Source organism: Pleurodeles waltl, chromosome 3_1 (genome assembly GCF_031143425.1).
Source record: "Pleurodeles waltl isolate 20211129_DDA chromosome 3_1, aPleWal1.hap1.20221129, whole genome shotgun sequence".
Classification (NCBI taxonomy): domain Eukaryota; kingdom Metazoa; phylum Chordata; class Amphibia; order Caudata; family Salamandridae; genus Pleurodeles; species Pleurodeles waltl.
In genome coordinates this window covers 1,465,660,311-1,465,678,468 of record NC_090440.1, presented here as the reverse complement: position 1 = coordinate 1,465,678,468, position 18,158 = coordinate 1,465,660,311, and the positions used below count along the sequence as shown (strand labels likewise).

The window sequence follows — 18,158 nt, the reverse complement described above, 5'->3', positions numbered from 1 at the left end:
AAATAAATGTTTAGAATTTCAGAACTAAAAGGATGACATTACATAACTCCTGTAAAAAGCATTCTACCATCAAACATAAGCAATGCTGTGACTGCAGCTAAATATACCACAACTGCACAAAAGTATATTGGTAAACCGTTGCACCTGTTGAATAGGTTGCTGCATGAATCCCTGCTGCTGGAGGGCCTGTTGGCTGACGGGATGACCAGAGGTAGAGTAGCCAGAAGAATGAACAGATTGGTTGGTGGGTGGAGGTGCCATTATGAAACCAGGCTGTTGAGGCGGCTGAAGAACCACTGTAGACTGGTACACGGGAGGATGAGGATCAGAGGATTCCAGAGACGGCTGCCGGGAAAGACTCATATGGCTAAACTGGTTTCCTAAGGTATCTGACTATAATGAAAAAGAATACTTAGTTAGATAATACAGAAGTACGTACATATAAAAGAAGATAAGCTTCAGAATGAAATCAATACACACTGTACACAAACAAATGCCACTAATACTAAACGTAGGAGACAAAATGTTTTGTGTGATTCCCAAACTAAATAAATTGTTTACTTAAAAAGTTAGAAAAATTGTACTGTAAGAAACAGTAATCTCAAGAATTAATAAAGTTTTTTAGTACATGCATTAAAATCCAAGGCAGAAGAAAACCCTTTAGAGACATCTGGCAACCTATTTTGCCTTCAAAACTGCCATCATGTAGTACAGAAATAACTCTTCATGTGAGCACATCAGATAATCTGCTGAGGCATTCTGCATAAAATACATGTAACATCTGCCTTCAGTTCGTAAACTGGTGGCGACATTATGTGTAGTTTGCTTTAGGGTACCATGACAGTTCACAATGCACCCTTTTGTTTTATTTCTACAATGAGGAATTGGGCGGACATATTTTATTCCAGACCATATAACAAAGATTTTCCTAACAGACTAAAAACAGAGGAAGTGCATTGCGAAATCTGTGCAAAACGAGTTAGCGTATTTGTTTTGCTCTGTTGCAAACCTTATCAACAAGTTAACGTTTAGAGCAGGGTTGGGTTTGTCCACTTCACTTTAAAGGAAGTGATAGGTGAAATTACATATTTTTCCCCTAGGTTTACTGCGCTGTAATGTGTACTGCAACTACAGTATCAACTCCGGACAGCACAAAACGTGCACATGGAATCTTACATTACAGTGTAAAACTTTCTTCAGCTGAGAAGTTAATCATTGGCAATGTGAGAAAGTAGATGCTGAGCATCACCATGAACATTCCTTACTGAAATGAATAGTACGTGTTCAAAAAAATGTAATTTAAATTAAACAAGCACTTTGTACTGAGAACATCAACAGCTGTAAATGCCTTTTAGGCACAGCAAGATCTGATATTTTTCCTTTAACAAAGTGTTTCCCTTAACAACTCACCCTTTACTACGCAGACTTCACCATGCAGGTAAGTACCACACAAGCTATCCCTAGGTACTCTGCAAAACAGGACTTTCGCATGCAGCTACAATTGTTTTTTTTTTTTTTTTTTAAACACAAAACGCCCCCTTGCTCCCTGCTCTCTATGTTCATGGTATGTTGTGCTTCAATTGTCCCTCCTGTCTGTCCAGTATGGTCAGCTTGCTGCCCTTGACTCTTTCTCCTCAGCTCTCTGTTGTCCATGTGCATGGCTGTGTCTAAATCCCATTATATTCTATAGGATTTAGTTTTTTGGCAGATGGGATATCAGTCACCACTGTGACAGAGTAACCCGTCTCATGAGTTCTAAATCAGGCCCTAAGATCTTTGCACACTTCTGGCTCTGGGCTATACTTAGGCTACATCTGGGCTCTTTTTTTCTCTGGTGGCTGGCTTGGGAGACCTATTTGTTTTGAAGCTCCCTAACCTTCTTATTTACTGTAGTATCCTCAGCAGAGAATGCTTTCAGTTTTCCACTTTGATTCCATTAAGACGGTGGTCAGCTGTGCCACACTTTTAGCATACATTCAGAATGTTAGCATTCTAGTTGCTCATTAGAGCACTGTAGTAAACTGCTGATCACCAGGGAGTTAACTCGCAGTCTGCTGCTGATGTTGAAAGTGTAAGTTCCAGTCTACAAGTCAGTATGTTTTAATGAAATAGAAGAGGAAGGTATTTGAGATCTCACTTAAAAAGTGTCCTAATTTTTCTTTCTACAGCACTAACCATAATTTCTATGACATAATGAACCCTCTCCTTTGTAACAAATGTTTTAAGTTTTACCAGTTTGATTCAATTCAGGCAGCTTCAGGTGTGCCACACATTTGTCGTATGTAAGACCTTTAGTGCTCTAGTTGTTCTTTAGACCATTATGGGAGGCTGCAGTGGAACACAAGGGATTAAACTGACAGGCTGTTCCTGTTGTAACCACCTGTTTTACTGAGAATGACAGACTTCATTCTCGTACGGCTGAGAAAGATAGTGTAAATTTACAGAAAATATGCTCTCATTTTAGCTTCTAGAGTACCTTCCATAACCTCAGAGGGAAAATCATGAGAAAACTTTTCTCTCAAACATGATTCATGAAATCCCAGCAGAAGGCTTTTTCACAGGGTGTGATCACCTTAGCAACAAATTATTTATATCGTAACTAAAAATCTGTTTTCACCCTTATGCGTTTTCCTTTCTGTGACCCTCAAAATCTGCCATTCACTACAATGCATTTAAATGGTGTGCTTTCACGTATATTGGTCTCAAGATGGCTGCCATCACTTTCCGTTTGAAGTGGTGATAGCCAATCAGATCTCACTATGAGATCTGTGCTTAGGCAACGCCCAGATATACACATTTGGATTTCCTTTGTTGTCTGAATATATAAACTACTGAACGGATGTTAAGCAAATCACAAAAAGAGCTTTCTGGATCAAGAGCTACCTTCCTGCCAAAGTTGGTGTAATATTCCATCTAGTAGTACGAGCTGCAGGCGTGTCTAAAATGTCTATGGGGATTAACATGGGAAACACACGGCGGATCATGCCAAAACTTTCCATGTACAAAACCAAAAAAATACACTTTTTAAAAACAATTTCATGATGATTGGTCAAAGGGCCCCACAGATATAGCTGAGTCAAAGCTTTTGCTATGGAAACCAGGTCCTAACTATAGCTACCTACTAATATATATAGATATTAATTCTACCTACTGGAGATGGCCAGTAGATAGTAATAGTTAGGACCTAATTTCCATACGAGAAGCGTTTTTTGTTTTGCCAAGAACTTTGGTGCCATTTGACAAATCTTCATTAATTTTTCAAAACTAACAGTCGGTTCAGCTTCTGTCTTTAAAGGTTTGGGGTGATCCATCAAGCAGGGGCTGAGAAAAGGGAGGGGGTCCCAAAACACGTTTTCCCCATGCATTTTCCCATAGAGATATTGAACACGACTACTGCCCGAACCGTTGGACAGAACAACAGAAACTTTGGCAGAAAGTTAGCTTTTAGTCCAGAAAGCATGCTTTTTGTGATTTGGTGTAAATCCATTCAGAAGTTTAAGAAATATTAAAGGAAAAATAAATATAGATATCTAGGGACACAGATCCAACAGTCCCCATGCTAACATCTGATTGGCTGCCAGCACTTCAACCAGGAAGTGTTGGCAGCCATTTTGGGACTCTGCTTCAGCTGAATTCTCTCCCCCCCCCCCCCAAAACAAAGCACATGAAAAAGAAAAGGGGGGGATGGGACAAATATCCTAAGCCTTTTCCTGGGGCCCCAAAAAGGCAAAAAAATATTTTTTTGGGTAAGAATAAATTGGCAAAATCTACAGTGGATCCTCAGATTTTGCTGGAAATAAAAAAAAAGAAAAGAAAGCATGGTTTCCAACACTTGTTTTAAATTTTGCCCCCGCCTATGACCGGTCCCGGGGGCACGATATGTTTAATCAATAAGGAGAGGAGGCGCACGGGGCCTCATTCCTAGGAGTCTTAAAAGACCCATGGATCACCACCGCCCACGGGATACATACAAAAAATGGAGGGGACTGCACAGATCCCCCCCCAGGGGACCACCACCTCCCCGGGGCTACAATGAATATTAAAGAAGGGGGTCCATGCGGACACCAGGCCCCCGGGGGCCACCACTTCCTCAGGGCCAATTACTTTTCATAAAGCGTGGAGGGAGGGTGCATGGGCAATACACAAACCCGGGGACCACCACCTCCCCGTGGCCAGCCGTTGCAAAACAAAAGAGGGGGTGGGGGGGGGGGGGGGGAAGGTGCACAGTCCCCCATTCCTGGAGCCATTTATGGACCCACGAACTGCAACCACCCAGGGACAGCTTCTGCTATCTCCCGAAGTTGCCCACTCTCTGGAAAAAGCTGTTTGCTTTGCAGGAGCTGTGACAGCTCCTGACAAGCAAAAGCAAACACTTTACTTCCAGCAAGCGGGAGCTGTCAAAATGCTCTCTCTTGCTGGAAGCGGAGATTTCATCTCTTTCCCTGCACGCTATCATACGGGTAGGAAAAAAGATGAAAGTATTGCTCATGCATGCAGGAAGCTCCATTTCCAGCAGCTCCGTGGCATGCAGGAGCAATGCTGGTACCCCGCAGGAGGCGGGGAGCCAATTGGGACTGCAAGGGCCTTGAGGATCCCCCCGCAGTCCCTACAAAAGTATACTGGGTGCCCTAGATAGGGCCAGTGCACCCAGGTGGACATGGCTGGATCCCAGAGGATGGGGCAGCCAGGGGATGGGACTCATCATGCGATCCCCCACCACCCTGCACCCTCCCTCCCAACTAATGGAATAATTTCTGGCCTAATGGTAAAGTTCTTGGGCTGTCACTCAGTAGGTTGAATGTTCAAATCCTAGTATCTCATGGCAGTGTGTCTGCTTATTTACTAATGTTTTGAATGTTAAACATTCCCAGTGATATCAGACTGACATCCTTTTTTATTCAAAACCTATAGGTTGAATGTCATAGTTATGGTTGTACACTTTTAGCATAAGGAGTCACCTGTGGCCCAGTGGTTAATAACTCGGACCCTCACACTGAAGGTTGAGCCTTCAATTCTAGATGTCAGTGGTCATTTCCTTGTTTTAATCTTTTTTAAAGTTTAAATATTTCAAGTGCATACTGAAAGGTGATCTCACTGTATTTATGTGACAAATTTATTTTTCTTTTCAATTTGTCTGATAATATTTCATTCTAAGTATATCACTCATCAAACGCAAAAAAAAAAAACTGTCAATTTATCTAGTTCAATCTCTTTCTCTAAATCTTTCACACACTATCAATTTCTCATTTTCTCTCTTTCACTGTCTCTCTGTTATATGGTGGATTTGGGAGCTTTTATGGAGTCACCCACAGGGCCTGGCTGCAGGCCAAGGCCTGCAGCCAACCCCTGCTATGCACAAGTGAAGTCCGTGTATGAAGCGGGCTTAGGTACATATAGGAGGTAGGCCGCAGGGCCTGAGTGCAGGATAGGCCCAGAGGGCTACTCCCTGTCACGCACGGCCTTTTGCCGTGCGCGGCGCTGGATTTAGGGCTTAAAGGGAGTTGGGTGCAGGGCACCTGCGGCCAACCCCCGCTGCGCACAGCCTATGGCCGTGCATATTGGTGGTTGTATTATTGTAACGTAATTAAAGTTAATTTACATAAAAAAAAAAAAAATGAAATTCACAGAAAAAAAAAAAGTTACAGGGATGTTAAAGTTAAGTTCTAAATTTCCTCGCACAAAACCACAGAAATTCAGCTGTTATAGTTAACTCAAGTAACTATAGCTCGCGCCCTACACTGCTAATTACCCTACATATTACACCAGTCATGACATTTTTTATGATATTATTGCCAATATCACCACTACATATGCAATACAATTGTTGATGAGAAAACTGCATGGCAGGGGCGCGAATTATAAATACCTTGTGGCATGAGCTATAGGTACTTGAGTTAACCATAACTCATAACTGCTGAATCTAACCAGAACCTAAATATAACATCCATGTAACCTTTGTTTTTTTAAGTGAATTTCTATGTTTTTTTTTAAATTCTATTTCCTAACTATAACGTCCCTGTATGTGAATATGATGAATATGTACATACATATGTAAATGGAACATGATACTTACTCTAAGTATCTGTTTGTGGCAAGGAACATTTGCCGTTTGTGCCATATGTAGCTGTAGATACACATGCTGTACATATAATGTAAAGCAGTTCCCTCTATAAGGCAGTGGCTGGCCAGAGGATGTTGCAGTACATAGGAAAGGTGCACAGAGGATATCTTAGCACATTTGGGCTTCCTGTCTCGATAGCTAGGACAGCCACACAAAAAGGTTTGGTGAATGTGTGTGGTGTGGACCAGGTAGATGCTTTACAGATAATGTCATTTCTGGGTAACATTCCAATAGCCAAGGAGGCTGGTTTCTTACATGCAGAATGCACTCTTGTCCAAGTAAGGGGCTGCTTTTTGGCTTTGGCAGAGCAGGTTTGAATACACTTGACTAACCAGCAAGTTATTCCTGCTTTTGAAATGGTGGTGACTTTTTGCGGTTTTGTAAAGGCTACAAATAGTTGTTGCATTTTATGAAATTATTTTGTCCTATCAACGAAGTACACAATGGCCCTCTTCACATACTAGATGTAAAGTTTCCTTTTTGCTACTGAGTTTGAAGGCAGAAAGAGCACTGATAATTCTGTTATCCAGTGAAGGAAGTTGGAAAGAAGAGACCACCCTTGGGTAGATATTTTCAATTAGTAAGGATTACACTGTCAGAAAGGTTCCTCTAACGTGAATCTCGCTTGCACGTCTAAGGGAAGTGATGGCTACTAAGCAGGACAGCAGGACAACTTCCAGGATAAAAAGTGTAGAGGGCATGAATGAAAGGGCACAGGGGGTAGTAGCTGTGCTCTACAATGGTAAGGACCCACTGGTTTGAGATGGTGTTTTGCCAATTGTGAAAGAAACCCCAGCAAACACCCACCACCCCTCAGCAGGTGTTTTGTGACAGGGGAAACAAAAGGAGTGACTGCTTAGGAGGGGCAACTGCCTTAACTAGTCCTCCTGTACCCCTGCCTTCGGAATGGTTTCCCCTGCATTTACCCCTGGAGTATCCTCAGGATGCTTGGGACTGCTGTTGTTGCCCCTGATAGGAGTAGGAAGCCTCCAAGGAGGTGGCTTTGGCACTGCCACAAAACTGTCTGGCAAAAAGTGGAACCAGGGGATGGTGACTGGAAAGTCCCCATTGCATTGGCTATAACGGTCTTTTTTTTATTTTCTCAAGCATCTGTTCAACTTGTGGGCTGAATAAATTTTCTTCACTGAACAGCATACTGATCAGATGCTGTTGAACTTCCAACTTAAAGCAAGAGATATGAAGCAAACCATGCATGCGAATGATAATACTGGTGTTTAGTAGCTTTGCGGTGATGTCAGACACAAAGGTACAACTAATGGAGGTGTTGGAGATGGCCGGCCGTTATGACAATCTCCTAAGCCAAGTAACTGTAATGAGCTCTCCCATTTCGTCCCGCTGGGCACGTCATACCTTGCCAACAACCCTACAGATTTGGCAATGTGCCAATGAGTCCCAGACTGGGTGGCAACTCTTCTCCACTAAATCAACTTTTTGATTTTCTTTGTCCGGGTATGGGCACCTCCAGTACTTTGGGCATTATCCCGCTTGCAGGAGGCATGTACCACCACCAAGTCCGGCAGAAGTTGGCCTTGAACCACTTCAAAATTATCCCAGGGGTCATTCTGGGGATCTTGATTTAGGAATCTGGGTTCTACTTGCACCACCCCACACTTTTTGCCTGGTTTTTGATGCAACTGTGAGTGAAGTGCACTGGGTTCCTGCTAACCAGAACCCCAGTGTCAGTTTTCCTTCCCCAAAATAAGACAGCTGGTCACTTGATCCCCAGGTGACCAAGCCCCTTAGCACCTCTGTAAGTAGCTAGTAAATGGTACCTCTGGTACCTAGGTACTAAAGAGGGTCCCCAATCGCTGCAGCTACTCTAAGGGTCCCAAGCACCAACCTCATGCAGACTGCCATTGGTGGCAGCGTGACAAGGTGCTCCCAAAAGTGAAACCATGACATACACACAAGCCTGTGTGCCATGTACCCTAAAACACTGCATGCAATATTTGTAACTCACTCTTACAGCAGGCCTTACAGTCCTAAGGCAGGGTGCATTATATTACATATGTGGGCATATCTGTAAGAGCAGATATGCCCCGGTTATGTCTGTCGATTCCTAGACCCAGTAAGTGTGCATGGAAGCCACTTTAAATACACTGGTCAATAGGAGTTCCCAGGCTACATGATGGCTTCACTAAAACTAGGGATGTTTGGTACCAAACATCTCGTATTAATTAACCCTCACTGATTCCAGTAATGGATTTATTAATACATGCACCCAGAGGGCACCTTAGAGGGCCCCCTAAAAGCCTACCAACTGCTGGTGGACTCACTGACTAATTCTAGCCTGCCTGCCACCAACAGAAGTGATTTTGACCCTCAAAGGTGGGAGTTTTTGCTCTCTGGAGGTCAGAAACAAAGCCTACTTTGGCAGGGGTGTTACACACAACTCGTAACAAGATGCATTCCAAGGCAGGAGACTTGAAAGAAGACCTGTATGCAAATCTAGCCTTGCTCAGCAGACAATTCCAGCCACCCTGCCCCGGGCCCAATCAGGCACCAGGACAGGCGGGAAAATTAGCTATGCAGGAGGCATGTTGCATTTCCAGGCTGGACACACCCCTAGGGTGACCATCCTGAAATGAACACAGCCTTAAGAATTTCACCATCTTGTGTGTGGTAGAATTATGAATTCTGGGACAGGGTGATGCCCACTCACCAAAGGAAATGGTCATCTACGGGGTGTAGTGACTCCGTGGGTAAAAAGCCCATTGGCTATTACCCTGCACTCCCCTTAACGTCCCCCAATTTGAGTATTTAGGGGATCCCCGGATACCAAGACTTTAGATCTTCGCTGGACACAAAAGAAGGAGAGGGCAAAGACGCCTGTAGACCCAAGAACCAAGGAGCACGACTGACTTGGCGCCAACCCTGCCAGCCTGCCGCAGACGACCCTGGAGGAGCAACTGACCTGCCACTGCAGCATCCAAGAAACCGTAAAAGCTGCCAGTGCTTCGCAAATTGCCAAGAAGAACTCCCTTAAAGCAGAGGAGCTGCTTTCCCTGCATCTGCAGGCATTCCAAGGAAGAACTGTGAGAAATGGGACCACCAGTAAACCTGATGGCAGACATCACCACTACACCCGAGCCGCCTAGCCCAGGTTGAAGTGGGCCAACTGTGTCAATGTGGTTTGCAGGCCCTCCAGAGATGAAGCCCACCTGGAATTCGCCCACTGTGGACTTCCGGATGGAGTGTGCAGCCTCTTTCTACAGACATCTCCAACAGAGAGTATCCCCTGTACCGGAACCAGATGGAAAAAATACACCACTCCACCTGAGCGCCACAGCCCAAGGTAAGTGGGCCAACAGTGTCCCTACATGCCCCAGGATCTCAAGAGTCGAGCCCACTTGTGAGTTCCCCCAGAATGGGCACAAACTCCTTGATTGAAGCCTCTTTCTGACCAGACCAATCTCCATAGCTGTGAATGAGACACCTGATACCATAACATACCTCTGCACCCGGACGCCCTAGTGCCCCCCTCAGGTGAAATGTTGGCGTGGCCTTGGACCTTACCCCATACTCACCAAGTCCAGAAGAACAGTCCTGTAAGTCCTTGCTGAGTAACCGTATGCAGTGTCTGTTCCTTCCCCACAGGAAAATATTAGGCTGAAAAGCACCTCTGCAGTAAGACATCTCAGTGCCTCCTGAAGTGACCTGTTGGTGCTGCCTTGGCCTTTGTCCCATACTTACCTTAACTCCAGAAGAAGGTTCCTGTAAGTCGGTATTCAGTATATATTTTTCCCCTACAGGAAAACATTACCATTCCAAAATCTGCAACTGTCAACTTTTGAAAACTGTTGAAATTCATATCTTGAGAAGTACTCACCCGATGATCTTGTTATCAAAATTTATACAAAAGTATGTGTTATTTTTATAAATTGGTGTCTGATTTCTTTATTGAGTGTGTCTCGCTTACTGCCTTAGTGTGTGCAATACATGCTTAGCACTACCCTTTGATATGCCTAACTGCTCACCCACACTACCACAAAAGAGAGCATTTTGGAGGTCATTTGTGCCTCTGTAATTCCCTTGGAGGTTTGCTTGGGCTCTTTATAGTGTATGTCTTTTTGGTCCACTATATAAAGAGCCAGCTTTCTACACTTGGTCATACTGGATCTCATAGGAATTTAAGGATGTAGGGCTTCCCTTACCATATAATGAATGGGTAAACCCCTGTGGCGAACAGGGCGTTTGTTGTGATGGAGGAGGAGAAGGTGGTGGTGGCGCTGGAGGTGGCAGCAGTCGTACTGAGGGAGGAGGAGAAGGTCGAAGAGAAAGAGGAGGTCGTCTTGGGGCAATGGACTGGTGCCTCAACCATGTCTCTTTCTGCTTTGGAGGGAGTGAAGGCTCCAACACCAAACTGGGCCTCTAATGTGAGCTGTCGCTTCAAAGGGAGAATCTGATGCATTTGTGGCAGAGGCTTGGCAACAATCCTGCCTGTGTGAGGGTGAATAAATAACCTTTGTTGCTGGGAGTCAAGTTCCTTCTACAGGTGCTGCAGCTTCTAGCTGCCAGAGTCTGCTATGAACAGCAACTGAACGCCAAAGTCTGTTTCGGCCTCAAGGTCAACACTGATGCGCGTTTTAGCTCCGAGGAGTCCTATGCGAGCACCGATCCACTAGAGGGCGCTGAGGGTGCTGTCTGCATTGAGTCATGCTGGGATTTATGTGGCTGTCTCTGTGTCGAAGTTGGCTCCGAAGCCTTAGATCGGTGCCGGCCATGGAGGAAATTTGAACAGGACCGGATGAATTATAAGAGGTGGCAAATTTACACCTTTGCCAGTCATTTTGACAATTTAAGAAAGCAGAGATTGAGAGTAAGTGAGCTATGCAAGAAGCCGCAGTAAATGACTTTAGTTTGGATATGAGCTCAGACACTGATCTGAGCAGGAAAGAATCTGGAAGGGATGCAGCAACCATCAATATTAGATAGGTTCAGTTTTTTAAAGCTTGCCAGAAGAACTAACTACACGCCGGGGAGAGCCAGAGGCAAGAGAAGCAGAAGAGGTGACAAATGAGATGTGGTCAAGTGAAGCAGCAGTACCGAAGGATCAAGTACAAGGAGGTCAAGGAGCAACAGGAAGTAGACGGGGACCAAAACAGGGTAATAAGCTTGACTAGGATGACATTCTCTCATGCGAAAAAACAACTGTTGACTTTGGGTTTATCATTCTGTCAAGGATCAAATTTTAAATATATCCAATCAAGGGTTGATTTATATTTGTTTCTTAGAAGGTTAAGGCTGTTGAAACTCTTTAAAGGAAAGGAATGAAGAATATCAGATAAGACCACAAGTAAGCGCTGTCTTCGAGAGTAACGTATTGATAGACGTTTTAGATTTATTTGTTTAACTTTCAGAACTAGAGGAGGAATGTACTGATGGGAGGGTACCTGCAATGGGATCTATTTAAGAGCAAATGGATGTTGTGCTATCTGCAGGGGGGTCACATTACAGAGCAAAATCTTATGCTATTCCTCTGATTGCCCATGATAATATAACTTTCTTTTCTAAGGCAATTATTAAGGATTTAAAGGAGTATATCAGGCAGACGTTTGAGAAAGGAAACATACAGAGCCCGAGAGAGATCAACAAACTGATGACAAAAAAAGAATGATGCAGAGTGGTAAGAAAGCAGACAAGGGGGGCAAAGCAGTCTTGTGGCCTAGAAAATGGTATATTGAAGAGATGTATTAGCAAAAGTGATTTCACTTGTTATACGAGGAGTAGGGTCAGGCATATATGGACACAATAGAAGAATTTAATGAGAAACTGAAGGTTTGGAATTTAAGGGAGTTGTTGAATGACAATAAGATGAAATTTTTGAAGAATGATTTTCCAAGTTGCCAATTTTCTATTTCGTACCAAAGATCCAAAAGAACCGTGAGAGACCACCAAGCAGGCCGATTATTTCACCTATTGACAGTTTGTTGGAGAATACCTCCAAATGCATTCATCATTATCTGATACGTTTTGTTTCTAGTTTGCCATCCTACACACAAGACTCTACAGACTTTGTCAGGAGAGTTTTGGATGTGGTGTGGGAACTAAACATGCTTATGATTGCATTAGATGTTACTGTATGGTACATGAGCACAGTCCATAAAGATGGGCTGCGGGCAATGAGACGTTTTTTTAAGTGCAAGACACATCAGCTTTTATGAGTACAATATGATGTTATGTAGGATGATTGAATTCTGCTAACAATAAATATTTTTCTTTGATGGACACCTGAATAAGCAACAGCAAGGGATGGCAATGGGAACCTGCTTCATCCCCAGCTATGCAAATTTGCATATGGGCTGGTGGGAGAAGCAGGTGGTGTTTGAGACACTAAATATATGCACCTCATACATCATACTGTGGCTGAGCTTCATTGTTGATTTATTTGTCATTTGGAGAGGAGATGTGTCATCCGCCGAGTCATTTATCAATGAACTCAAAAATAAATCAGCCGACTCTGCTACTGACCAGTGAGATTAGTGTTTCCCACATTGAATTCAAAGATGTATCCATTGACAAAGCATGGAAAAATGGTGACGAATATCCACAGAAAGTCGAAATCTGGTAATAGTACTTTGTATGCTTCAAGTTGTCACTCTCAATGTTTAAAGTAAAGTATTCCATACAGTGAATTTCTACGGGCCAGGAGGGTGTATAACACTCAAATTTACTTTACAAATACTTGAGAGAGGTTTATACCCAGGGGTTATAGTGACAGCATACTGAAGACAGCTTTCCAGAGGGTGGAAAGGTTTAAACAGGAAGAAGTTTTCCTTACAAAAAATGCTGAGAAGCCACGTGCAGGAGGTACAAGTGTGAAGTTCATAAGTACTTACACCAGTGATCATTTTCCAGTAAGAAAGTTGTTGTTGAAACATTGAAACCTTTTGACAAGTGACAGTAAACTCGGAAAAGATTTCCCAAAAACCTCTTATAACTTATTGGAGGGAAAGGTCATTAAGAGATAGACTGGTGGCCAATGATATTAGGAGTAGTAATGTTGTGTGGCTGAAACCGAAAGCACAATTTTACAAATGTAACAAGTGTAAAGCTTACAGACATGGAAGTAACATCAACTGAGCGCAAACCCCATTTGTTCAGGAACTAAAAATTATAGGACATCTAACATGTAAAACAGAATTTGCAGTATACATGTTAAATGTAGCTGTGATAAGATCTGTATAGGAAGCATTAGCTTACAGGCACTTAAGAGAGTTTTGCAGCACCAGAGGGCAATCAAGCCTACGGAAAATAGTTACCCTGTGGATAGACACATTTGGAAGGTACATCAAGGTGACACTGAACAGCTTCATTATTCAGTGACTGATAACATTCGGAGAAACCAGAGAGGAGGGAACAGGGAAAAAGCACTTCACAAGTTAGAAGTATGGTATATTCTGATGCCGGAATCGCTGGAACCAGGGGGTCTGAATGTGGGCACAGGACTGCACATATTTAGCTATTATGTTTAATTCTCTTGCTTATTCAGGGAGTGGGTGTGAGAAAGTAGCCTCTTTCTAGCCTTGTTACCCCCACTTTTGGCCTGTTTGCGAGTGTATGTCAGGGTGTTTTCACTGTCTCACTGGGATCCTGCTAGCCAGGGCCCAGTGCTCATAGTGAAAACCCTATGTTTTCAGTATGTTTGTTATGTGTCACTGGGACCCTGCTAGTCAGGACCCCAGTGCTCATAAGTTTGTGGCCTATATGTATGTGTTCCCTGTGTGGTGCCTAACTGTCTCACTGAGGCTCTGCTAACCAGAACCTCAGTGGTTATGCTCTCTCTTTCTTTCACATTGTCACTAACAGGCTAGTGACCAATTTTACCAATTTACATTGGCTTACTGGAACACCCTTATAATTCCCTAGTATATGGTACTGAGGTACCCAGGGTATTGGGGTTCCAGGAGATCCCTATGGGCTGCAGCATTTCTTTTGCCACCCATAGGGAGCTCTGACAATTCTTACACAGGCCTGCCACTGCAGCCTGAGTGAAATAACGTCCACGTTATTTCACAGCCATTTTACACTGCACTTAAGTAACTTATAAGTCACCTATATGTCTAACCTTTACCTGGTAAAGGTTAGGTGCAAAGTTACTTAGTGTGAGGGCACACTGGCACTAGCCAAGGTGCCCCCACATTGTTCAGAGCCAATTCCCTGAACTTTGTGAGTGCGGGGACACCATTACACGCGTGCACTACATATAGGTCACTACCTATATGTAGCTTCACAATGGTAACTCCGAATATGGCCATGTAACATGTCTATGATCATGGAATTGCCCCCTCTATACCATCCTGGCATAGTTGGCACAATCCCATGATCCCAGTGGTCTGTAGCACAGACTCTGGTACTGCCAAACTGCCCTTCCTGGGGTTTCACTGCAGCTGCTGCTGCTGCCAACCCCTCAGACAGGCATCTGCCATCCTGGGGTCCAGCCAGGCCTGGCCCAGGATGGCAGAACAAAGAACTTCCTCTGAGAGAGGGTGTTACACCCTCTCCCTTTGGAAAATGGTGTGAAGGCAGGGGAGGAGTAGCCTCCCCCAGCCGCTGGAAATGCTTTGTTGGGCACAGATGTGCCCAATTCTGCATAAGCCAGTCTACACCGGTTCAGGGGACCCCTTAGCCCTGCTCTGGCGCGAAACTGGACAAAGGAAAGGGGAGTGACCACTCCCCTGACCTGCACCTCCCCTGGGAGGTGTCCAGAGCTCCTCCAGTGTGCTCCAGACCTCTGCCATCTTGGAAACAGAGGTGCTGCTGGCACACTGGACTGCTCTGAGTGGCCAGTGCCACCAGGTGACGTCAGAGACTCCTTGTGATAGGCTCCTTCAGGTGTTGCTAGCCTATCCTCTCTCCTAGGTAGCCAAACCCTCTTTTCTGGCTATTTAGGGTCTCTGTCTCTGGGGAAACTTTAGATAACGAATGCATGAGCTCAGCCGAGTTCCTCTGCATCTCTCTCTTCACCTTCTGATAAGGAATCGACTGCTGACCGCGCTGGAAGCCTGCAAACCTGCAACATAGTAGCAAAGACGACTACTGCAACTCTGTAACGCTGATCCTGCCGCCTTCTCGACTGTTTTCCTGCTTGTGCATGCTGTGGGGGTAGTCTGCCTCCTCTCTGCACCAGAAGCTCCGAAGAAATCTCCCGTGGGTCGACGGAATCTTCCCCCTGCAACCGCAGGCACCAAAAAGCTGCATTACCGGTCCCTTGGGTCTCCTCTCAGCACGACGAGCGAGGTCCCTCGAATCCAGCAACTCTGTCCAAGTGACCCCCACAGTCCAGTGACTCTTCAGTCCAAGTTTGGTGGAGGTAAGTCCTTGCCTCACCTCGCTGGGCTGCATTGCTGGGAACCGCGACTTTTGCATCTACTCCGGCCCCTGTGCACTTCCGGCGGAAATCCTTTGTGCACAGCCAAGCCTGGGTCCACGGCACTCTAACCTGCATTGCACGACTTTCTAAGTTGGTCTCCGGCGACGTGGGACTCCTTTGTGCAACTTCGGCGAGCACCGTTTCACGCATCCTCGTAGTGCCTGTTTCTGGCACTTCTCCGGGTGCTACCTGCTTAAGAGAGGGCTCCTTGTCTTGCTCGACGTCCCCTCTCTCTGCTGGTCCAATTTGCGACCTCCTGGGCCCTCCTGGGCCTCAGCAGCGTCCAAAAACGCTAACCGCACGATTTGCAGCTAGCAAGGCTTGTTGGCGTTCTTTCGGCGGGAAAACACTTCTGCACGACTCTCCACGGCGAGAGGGATCCGTCCACCAAAGGGGAAGTCTCTAGCCCTTTTCGTTCCTGCAGAAACCTCAGCTTCTTCTGTACAGTAGAAGCTTCTTTGCACCCGCAGCTGGCATTTCCTGGGCATTTGCCCATCTCCGACTTGCTTGTGACTTTTGGACTTGGTCCCCTTGTTCCACAGGTACCCTAGATTGGAAATCCACAGTGTTGCATTGCTGGTTTGTGTCTTTCCTGCATTATTCCTCTAACACGACTTATTTGTCCTTAGGGGAACTTTAGTGCACTTTGCACTCACTTTTCAGGGTCTTGGGGAGGGTTATTTTTCTAACTCTCACTATCTTCTAATAGTCCCAGCGACCCTCTACAAGGTCGCATAGGTTTGGGGTCCATTCGTGGTTCGCATTCCACTTTTGGAGTATATGGTTTGTGTTGCCCCTATCCCTATGTTTCCCCATTGCATCCTATTGTAACTATACATTGTTTGCACTGTTTTCTAAGACTATACTGCATATTTTTGCTATTGTGTATATATATCTTGTGTATATTTCCTATCCTCTCACTGAGGGTACACTCTAAGATACTTTGGCATATTGTCATAAAAATAAAGTACCTTTATTTTTAGTATAACTGTGTATTGTGTTTTCTTATGATATTGTGCATATGACACTAAGTGGTACTGTAGTAGCTTCACACGTCTCCTAGTTCAGCCTAAGCTGCTCTGCTAAGCTACCATTATCTATCAGCCTAAGCTGCTAGACACCCTATACACTAATAAGGGATAACTGGGCCTGGTGCAAGGTGCAAGTACCCCTAGGTACTCACTACAAACCAGTCCAGCCTCCTACAGTGGGGAGTTTGCACATGATTTTAGTAATTCTTTATAGGTCGAGCCTAAGCACTGTGCATGCGCTGTCTCTCGACATGTAATCTACTTCTGTGGGCTTACACGATGCCCATCACTTTCATATGTTCCTTGGCCTGACATTCCAAATACCTTTGGCTTCTTAGATAAATGTTCTACGTTTGTCCCGCCTTGAGGCTGTTTTGTTACTGCCTCGGAGACTGGCCCCCTTACATGGATTATTGCATGATGGGCCATATACCTTAATGTGGACGGACTAATTTTTTCTTTTGCCTCATCGCTTTGCACTCATGGCAGTATGTTGTTTTTCCTCCTTTTTGCTTTTTTATGTAATGTGAACTCGATACAAAGGTATTGGAGGGCTTTATACGAACACCGGTTACATTCATTTTTGGTAGCAAGGGGGGAATTAAGTGATTTGCCCAGAATCACAGGATGTTCAGACGGTGCCGATACTCAAACAGTGTTCCCCTGCTCCAAAGTCGGCAGCTCTGGTTGTTACGCCACATCCACCCCCCTAGGGTCCTTTGTCTGGTGCAGGTTGGGGAAGTCTGGGAAGGTCTCTTGGTCGTTCTCAGTGAGGCCAGGGGTTCCTTCTGCTTCCCACCACTGGGCCCGGGAGGTGATTAAGCACAGTCAGGAGTGATCAGGTTGACGGCAGAACCTCCAAATTACCTTAAAGGAGCATCATAGGTTTTCCCCACTATGGGGTACAAAACTATGTTTGCCAAATGGAGAGGATGTGGCGTTACAGGCAGAGCTGCTGATGTTGGAACTGCCAAATTCATAGCCAGATTCCAGTCTTGGCGTTGGTTCAATATCCCTTGATTCTGAAAGTGACTCTGTGTAATATGCGAGTGTTCACGAAAAGCACTCCAATACTTAAACGGCAAATCTGCTCTATACACCCAAAAAATAAAATAGACTGGTTTGGTGGAAGGAAAGTCAAGCGATACCCCATCGATCTCAATGATGGGTCATTGGTGCCGGTTTGAGGAGGCATACGAGCGCACACCCTTCTAAGTACAAGAGCATTCAAATGACAAAATTCCTTAGTAATTGAAGCCCTTTCTGTTTCGGGTCTGACCCATGAGCCAAACCTGTTTATTTATGAGGCATAGGGCACAGTCTCCACCCATTTGCACAGGTTACCTAAACCAAACTAACGATTCACTCATGAAAGCTAGCTATCCTTCTAGCGGCACATATCTTAAAAAGTAAAACACAGGTACCCAGGAGTGCTTAGAGGCTAAGTCTAAAAAGCAATCCTCCAGCTTACAGATACAGTATAGGTTCAGACTATGACCTGCAGAGTCATCCAATGGTACACACATATTACAGTCTCAGGCTCCAGAAAGCAAAGATGGCTCAGATTCAAGAACCAGTACTGGTTACACAGATCTTATAATTGCATGCCTTC

At 44.8% G+C, this 18,158-nt stretch overlaps 1 protein-coding gene across 9 annotated transcripts in view; it reads right to left on the bottom strand.

Annotated features, from left to right (window-relative positions):
• The window catches only part of R3HDM1 (R3H domain containing 1), a 642,394-nt gene that overhangs the window by 287,400 nt on the left and 336,836 nt on the right, over positions 1 to 18,158 (bottom strand). For all 9 annotated transcript variants that reach the window (XM_069225061.1, XM_069225063.1, XM_069225066.1 and 6 more), the window contains one exon: positions 145 to 393. In XM_069225061.1, the coding sequence (XP_069081162.1) occupies positions 145 to 393 (249 nt within the window). The remainder of the gene's footprint in view (positions 1 to 144; positions 394 to 18,158) is intronic.